Source organism: Rhamphochromis longiceps, linkage group LG7 (assembly GCF_057381845.1).
Source record: "Rhamphochromis longiceps isolate RC_006_pf linkage group LG7, R_longiceps_female_GT1.1, whole genome shotgun sequence".
NCBI lineage: Eukaryota > Metazoa > Chordata > Actinopteri > Cichliformes > Cichlidae > Rhamphochromis > Rhamphochromis longiceps.
Window position 1 is genome coordinate 68728826 of NC_140563.1, and position 8487 is coordinate 68737312.

General features: G+C 44.3%; 1 protein-coding gene across 1 annotated transcript; it reads right to left on the minus strand.

Annotated features, from left to right (window-relative positions):
* Positions 1–798: 798 nt before the first annotated feature.
* On the minus strand, positions 799–6101 carry LOC146666873 (zinc finger protein 277-like). The gene is made up of 10 exons (XM_085415003.1): positions 6036–6101; positions 5302–5515; positions 4939–5027; positions 4743–4825; positions 4416–4507; positions 3604–3714; positions 3106–3202; positions 1959–2001; positions 1699–1873; positions 799–1504 (listed from the first exon to the last, which is right to left on the minus strand). The coding sequence occupies exons 1-10, from the start codon at positions 6061–6063 to the stop codon at positions 1315–1317; spliced, it is 1122 nt and encodes a 373-aa protein (XP_085271129.1). The 5' UTR covers positions 6064–6101; the 3' UTR covers positions 799–1314.
* Positions 6102–8487: the final 2386 nt, after the last annotated feature.

Below are 8487 nucleotides of genomic sequence, written 5' to 3' on the forward strand. Positions count from 1 at the left end.
GAACTCGAGCCACAGTCCACCGACCTGTCATAAATACGCTGTGCTCTCCTTTATGTTTGATTTAATTTTGCCCCTCACCCCCCAACCAGTCATGGCAGAAGACCGCCCCTCCCTGAGCCTGGTTCTGCCAGAGGTTTCTTCCTGTTAAAAGGGAGTTTTTCCTCTCCACCGTTGCCAGAGTGCTTGCTCATAGGGGATCATTTGATTGTTGGGGCTGAATTTTTGGATTTCATTTAATTGGCTTGAACTGAAAAATCTAAAAATTCATGTGAGGGCTTCACATAGTGGAGAGCACTACATTTGCTAACTGCTCTTTGTTTATTTGTAGATTTTGTAGTTCTTCCTACTACAAAAACTACAAATGAAAACAAGGCAGTTAGCAGCAAATGAAAATAAATAAAACACTTAAAAAAATCTGCTACTGCTCTGTGTGTTTACTTCAGTGAACACTTGTATGTTTTTGTGTTAGAAGATTATAGATTGTCCAAAATGTCCTACAGCCTGCCAGAGTACGAAATGAGGATAAAACAGGAAGTTTGACAGCAGTGAGTTCCTGCAGCGACCTCTCGTTTCTCTCCTCAGTGCTGCATGTTCGTGAACGTGAGCCTGGACGCGAAGGACGCGGTGAAAACTCTGAGCGCTGCAGTTCGGCTCCACCATACGGCAGGTGTCGCTCAGCAAAGCGATGCAGAAAAACAACAGAAACGCCAAATAGGACAGATGTTTCAGGCACGAGACGTCCCTGGGCTTTCTGAGGGGACAACAACAACAATAATAATAACAATGTGCAGTAAAACATACACTCATTCTTTTCATTTATTAAGTTCCTGTGTTGTGTTGTTTGTGTTGTGCGTAGTGCCGACGCGGGACAGTTTGCAATTGTGTAGTGCTGTTGTTCTAAGTGTGACTGTGCAATGACAATAAAGAGTCTCTCGTCTCATCTTGACGATGAGCTCGTCCACCACAGCACTGAATCCAGCTCAGTTACAAGTTACAAAAGAAAATCATTTTTACTCGAGTACTAAAATTCATATTCAAGAAAACGCATGTTTCAGCTTCATTGCACGAGGCAGAGCAATTACGTTTCAGCGGACATCATGGCGTCCGCGTGTCCAGCTGTGGAGAGGACTCTTCTTTTGCCTTTCTTATCTTTACTAAGTAGAGACGTACAGGAAATAGTTGAGAGGGAAAGGGCCGGACTCAAACCCGTGCCGCTGCGTTCCAGCCATGTGGGATGTGGTCACCATGAGCTGAGCTCAGCCGACGTCAGAGACGCCTTTGAGTCAAACGTATGACACGTGTCCGTCTGTGGTCCTAGCTGCTGCCTCCTCGCTCCTTCAGCAGCTGCTTGAGGACACTGGACTGTTTCAGCGCTCTCAGGTTAGAGATGTCCTCCGCGATGACCAGGATCTCCTCGCCGCGATGCTCCTCGTCACCGTCGCCTTCCTCGCTGTCAGAGAGCGTGCACAGGAGAGCGTCGTTCTCGTACGTGGGGAAGTAATACCTGCGGAGCGAGACGACGTTTAGTGCTCAGGCTCAAATTAGTCCCAAAAAGGACGCCATTTTCCTCAGCTGATAAAAATACTCCAAATGAAGTGTAAACATCTGTGGCGTTGACCACGTTCATCAGCAGCTGTACGCCAGCTTTAAAGCCCGCGCTCTCATTGGTTAATTCTGCAGGCGCTTCCTTAAACCTACTGCGGCTGGTCCCAGGCGGACATCTCTGGCAGTTTCATCACGTGACCTTCAGCCGCGATGTGACGCAGGGCGTCCGCCCGGCAGTCGAACATCCGCGTGCAGCCGTAGCAGCGGCTCTGATGGATCTGCCGCCGGATGAAGTTCACCAGTTTGACCTGCTGGTAGAACTTGAGGTCTGAGGGAGGACAGAACATTAGAAACACTCAGAAGGAAGAAATAGAAGCAAACTGCGCTCGAATTACCACGGCGATTTCACCCACTGAGCTCGGTCTTAAGGAGGTGGAGGTCGAAGCCGTGAGCCTCCTGCAAACACAAAACAGAAAGATGTCAGGGTCACGCACGCGACGCCCGTTACAGACTTCATAAATAACAAAACCAGAAAGCAGAGAGAAACTTTTCTGCCTCTCAGGTAAACTCGTCACTCGTGAGCACAAACTTAGAGTCACGTTTGGGAAACTGGTTCTGACTTTAAACCAGAACGTTTAATCAACGACAAAATCGGACTGCAGTCGACGTCCAATCCTAGATTTATTTATTGTTCACGAGTGTTAAGTCTAATTGTTGAATGTTGTCATCGTGTTTCTTAAATTTGTACGGTCTGAGTTCAACCTATAGGATCAAGACGTTCCTTTGTCTCTGACCTCTCCAGCCACTCTGTGCTGGGGGAGCTTTTATTGCAGATGCATCCTGACAGATCTGTTGTGAGCTTCCTGCTTTTATGACACACACACACACACACACACACACACACACACACACACACACACACACACACACACACACACACACACACACACACACACACACACACACACACACGTCTTAGAACCATTGGGGGGTTTTACGTGGGAGGTGCTTGTGTTGTATTGTGTATTGTAACTGCCATGTCAATAAATAGCTACGGGGGAAGCTGCTCTTTGAAGGACTTCGGGCCTGAGACAGGACAGGGGCGTGGGCTCCAAGAGCTGGTTCTTGACCAAAGACTTCCCTCGTTAGCGAGTGAAAAACCGGTTGAAGATGTTCTGTTATGTCTTGTTTCCTTCATGATGAATAAGTCTCTAAACTAGCGGGGCCTGTGGAAACACAGACCCAACAACGAGGAAACATTTTTATTTGCTCGTTAAAGGTTTGACAATCATGTATTTATTTGGAAACTTTTCAAAATAAAAGGCGCTTCATTTTAAAAGCTCTTCAGCTTCGGTCCGTCTGTGTGTGAGGGCACTTTCTGAGTAAAATCCATGTTTTGTGCGAACGATGGATTCATATGTTTGCAGAGACCTCAGGAAGCAGATCGTTTCCTGTTAGTGTGCACTGTCTCCGTTCTCCCAGAAGCCTTTGCAGAATCGTTTCAGGGATGAAAAGCAGAAAACGATATTTTCCTTCTCTGAAACTTCTACGTTCCCGTACCTTCATATGCGCGTAGATCTGCTCCAACGTCTCCGATTGGTGATCACAGAACAGACACACTGCAGAGACCGGATGAGCCTGCCAGTCCGACCAATCACTGCGGACGATACAGAGATGACACGAGCAGACATTTACACAGGATCAGAGGAGGACTAGGAAGTGGACTTGATTGAAACTTTTGCATCCAGGCTGACACAGTAAATAAGAATATTATCAGGAGGGACAATCCAAGGTTCAGTATCTGGGATCGAGCCGGGGATCAAACCTCCAACCTTTCGCTGCACCTCCTGATCCACAGCTACCCCGAGCTCACAGCACCTGGTTCAGCACCTGGTTAGCGCTGGAGATCAATTTTTCCTCATGTGATCCTTCAGCGTGGTTTTATCTCGAAACGTTTTCTCGCAGTACAGACACTGCAGACTGAAGCGAGGGGAGCAAAATGAAAAGGCGCGCGAAACAAAACTTAACGCTGTGAATAAAAAGCAACGATTAGCGTACCTGTCCAGTTTGTCCTGCAGCGTGTCGAGGAACTCGCTGCAGTAGACGATGTTGTCCGGCAGTCCGATGCTGAAGGAATGCTCTCTGGCCATGTGGTTCAGCAGAGACGACCTGGAAACAGCACGTGGAGCCATTTTTAATAAACAAAAGAAAACATCAGCTGACATCATCACTGTTAGCACTGCGCTGCAGTCCTTTGGGCTTCGTCCAGAAGTTCCCATTTGGACAAGACTTCAAGATCCACTCAGCGTGCCATAGTGGCAGACAGAGGGAAGCAGCCTCTCTCGCCATGGGCCGCTGCATGTCCAAATGTGAGGAGACCCGGAGCGGACGCGGGTTATGTCTCTCGGCGTCCTCCCGCAAGAAGCTGGAGGTGGTGCCTGTGCAGAGGGAGATCGAGCATCTGCGAACCAACACAGTGACTGAAAATGGATGGATGGAAGCTTAACTGGAGGTAAGACACAGATCCACACAAGAACTGTGGTAAACACCAGTGAGTCACACCTTCATGCCATTCATGAACCAGCGCACACCTGCACAGGTCTCAGACCTGACCCTTAGCAGGAGAGGAAGAAGGGTGAGGAGCTGCACTGGTCTCAGATCAGCTTCTTGGTTCAGGCTCAGACATGTCACTGAATGATGTTTATGGAATTATGGGTCAAAGCAGCTTTTTGGGGGTTGGATCATAAGAGATGACTACAGGAAGCAAAGAAGCTTTTAGTCACATGATTTCAGGAAGCTCTACCTTCTGTCTGCTTTAATCTAACACACGTGAGGTTTCCAGGACTGATGGGAATCCTGCGGCGCGTTACCTGTTTCCCGGGAACTCTTCGCTGCAGAACATGCAGAGACGATGGAAGCTGCTGTCGTCTCGCTCCTTCTGCTGCTGCTCCAGGACCTCCTCCTGTGGGAGCACAGAAGAAGAGCTCAGAGGAATTCTTCAGAAAACTACCTCAGAGTGCTCAGATATTTAAAGTGCAGAGGTTACAACGACACAAAGCGTGTCAAATCACTCAAATCTGCAATTTTTCTGATTTTTCCTGATTTTCAGACTTTGCCTCAAAATAAAGTTTAAAAGAAACGAAACTTCCAGCAGCACAAGATTCACTCAGGATGCTCCGAGTGTCACGTCTCCTCACCAGTCGTTTCTGCTGCAGCTTCTCTCGGAGGACTCTGTCTTCTGGAAGGACGTCACACAGCAGGAAGTAGTCCTCCTGCTTCTCTGTCAGGTCAGCGAGGAAGAAGAGTTTTTAATGAGTCATTAATCAGAGCTGGAGGAAGTGTACGTGGTTCACTTTGAAAGGTCAGGTCCTCTGTGGGTTTGAGTGAACTCACCGACTGGGCCCGTGGAGTTGGTTTTGATGACGCTGCAGAAATCTGTGAGCGGCTGCTCGAGGAATCTGCCCTTCCAGTACAGCAAGTACCTGATGGAGGAAACTCGTCAGTAAAAACCGACTCACAGCCAGGTTTACCGGCGCACAGAAACACTTCGTCACGGTTCATAAAAGCAGCACACTAACAGGCGTGGACATGCTGGACTTGTTGTATATATTTATACTTGTAAGGTAAGGGTTTCCCCCCATCACCCCAAATAATTACAGGAAGTCTTTGGTGAAATGATCGAGTTCCAAATGCTAAAAACATCCAAACGTGTTCCCGAGAGTTAAACGAGTGAGCCGGAGCATGTGTGGCTCGTACTTTGGGACGTCTGCGATGAGTTTGACGTCGGCGATGACAAGCTTGTGCTCCATCAGCAGGTGTCTGAGGAGGACGTCTTTCCGCGGCGGTGGGACGGACTCAGAGCAGAACAGGCAGACCAGCGGCTCGGAGCCGGGACATTGAACACCGGGAGGGCTGGAGGTGTCAGCCGGCTGATCGGGGAAACACAGCGGCTCCAGAATGCTGTCCTTACCTGAGAAAGCAGAAGAGAGACTACACCTTATATACCACACACACTCTACTCCAGACCAGGTGAGTCAAAACCAAGCGGAAGCGAGAATGTACAGCCTGGCATGAAGAAGCATTTCCCTCTGATCTACAAAAATCTGTCTGTATACAATTATTTTCATCACCCGTGGGGACAAAACTATGATCTAAAAGTAAAAAAATAAATAAATTAATGAATTAAATAACTCATTAATCGAACTCAGACTTTACACGCTGTTAAATCCTGAATAAACTTCACAGCTGTCAGACTGAGTACTGACTGAATATAGAGATTGCTGTATAATCACAGTTAGCAGCCCAGCTATTTCCTAGCCTGCTAGCTTAGCCGGGCGGGTTCCCGCCTGCTTTTCTGATTTTTTTTAGCCTTTTTTCTGCTGATTGTGGATTCCCACAGACTCGGAGAGTCACCGACACCCAAACCTTTGCACGCAGACCACCAGATATCAGCATTAAAGCCGCGGACACGTTTAAAAGGTCACACTTACCGTCTTTACTCGGCTCGCTGGCGGCCATGTCTGGTGTCACGTGGTGCAAATAACACAAACCAAACCAATCGGAGGCCGTAAAATGCCAACGAAGCGCCTTCGCGGACTCCCGGTAAAACACGAATTAGAAAAGGTGCATTCAAGTGGTTCAAGGAAATATAAAAACTTAAGTTTCGATAGCTGAAGGTTAATTAATGTGAATGAAGTTGACTAACATGTAACGTTGGACGTTGTTGCATATATATAGCAAAGAATATAAATCACATGAACACTCAGATCCTCAAGATATACCTGAGCGTGTTCTCTGAACATGAAAGTTTAGTGTTCATAAATACCCATTTATTAACAAAATCAAAATCAAATCAAATCACTTTTATTGTCACATCACATGTGCAGGCACACTGGCACAGCACATGCGAGTGAAATTCTTGTGTGCGAGCCCCACAAGCAACAGAGATGTGCAAACACAACAACACAAACGAGCAAAATACAAGAATGGCCAACCTGAAACTAATAAATATATGTACAATATATAATAGTGTATGCATTTCTGGATGTGTATACTAAATATTTTCCTACGTGTGTGTGTGTGTGTGTGTGTGTGTGTGTGTGTGTGTGTGTGTGTGTATGCACATTTTTACAAATTAAATAGTTAAAAAAAAATTTAAAAAATAAATAAATAATAATAATAATAATAATAATAACTAGAAAAATTTGCATTTCCTGCGAAAATGCAGTGTGGATGCTTAAAGCTGAAGCTGTATGCAAAAAGTAGCTGAAAAAGCTGAAAAGTTGCAGAAATTGTAAAAACTTTGCAGAAGCAAAAGAAGTTTGCTAAAATGGAATAACTTAGCAGAACTGCAATATCTTAGAGGAAACATAATACTTGGCAGAAATACAATAGCATAGCAGAATTTAGCAGAAATATTGTAACTTACCAGAAACATGATAACTTCTCAAAAATACAAGAATTTAGGAGAAATAGTATAAGATAACAGAAAGAATATATTTAGCCAAAAATACTTAAACATTACAGAAACACTATGATTTAGAAAAATAGTACAACAGAGCAGAAATATTGTGATTTACCAGAGACACTGTGATGAACTATGAATATTGTAATTTTAAATTGAGACTATGTTTTAGCACAAATATTATAATTTGGCAGAAATACTATAATTTAGCAGAAATACTATATTAAGCACAAATCCTATAAAAAGCAGAAATGGTATGATTAAGCACAAATACTACATTTAGTAGAAATACTTTGTTTTAGCACAAATCCCATAAAAAGCAGAAATACTGTACTATGATTTAGTAGAAAAACTATAATTAATCAGAAATACTAAATTTAGCAGAAATACTATATTAAGCACAAATCCTATGAAAAGCAGAAATAGTATGATTAAGCATAAATACTACATTTAGCAGAAATACTATATTAAGCACAAATCCTATAAAAGCAGAAATAGTATATTAAGCACAAATCTTATAAAATAGCAGAAACAGTATGATTTAGCACAATAGTAATAAGTTAAACAGAAAAATTGGAAAAGCAAAATGGACAGCTGAAAAAATGCTGAACATGCTGAGGGTCCCTCAAATATACTTGTTAAATGACAAAAATCTGCAAAAAAATTTATTACAGCCACACAATCACAAATATGTACACATGAGGAAACACACATGCACAGAGAGACCCACACACAAGATCCAATTCAGTCAACCAGTCTAAATATATTGAATTTAAATCTTAGAATGAGATCATCCCATTAAAAGCCTTTCTCTCTCTCTCTCTCTCTCTCTCTCTCTCTCTCTCTCTGTCACACACACACACACACACACATACACACACACACACACACACACACACACACACACACACACACACACACACACAGGGAGAGAGAAGTAAGTTTCTAGGTCAGCCTGGGAGCTGGTGAATTTGAATCCACCAATCAGAGAGGCTGTGCACTTTTCCCCACCAAAACAGGTGCATCTGTTTACACACGCAGCAGCACAGAGAGACACAGGATTTTTGCAGTCTATTTCTCATAGTGACGACTCCCCTCAAACAAATGACCGTAATTTCCTAACCATAGGGGCTAGAGCGGTCATTCTTACACCGTTTTGTTCAGAAGAGATGGGGGAATCTTCAAGTGTTGACAATTTAATATTAAAATATGAATTTTTAGAGATATATGACATGGATGACTTGTTGACTTAGAAGCCACGAATTCCCCAATATGCAAATTTGAATGCCTGAGACCACATATGTGATTGGCTGGCTGGGAAGCCGTGCAGGCCCTGATTTGTGGATTTGAATTCCTCAGCCCTCAGATATGATTGGCTGGCTTAGAAGCCACGAAGGCCCCAATATGCAAATTTGAATGCCTCAGGACACTTATTTGATTGGCTGGGAAACTGTGCAGGCCCTGATTTGAAAATTTGA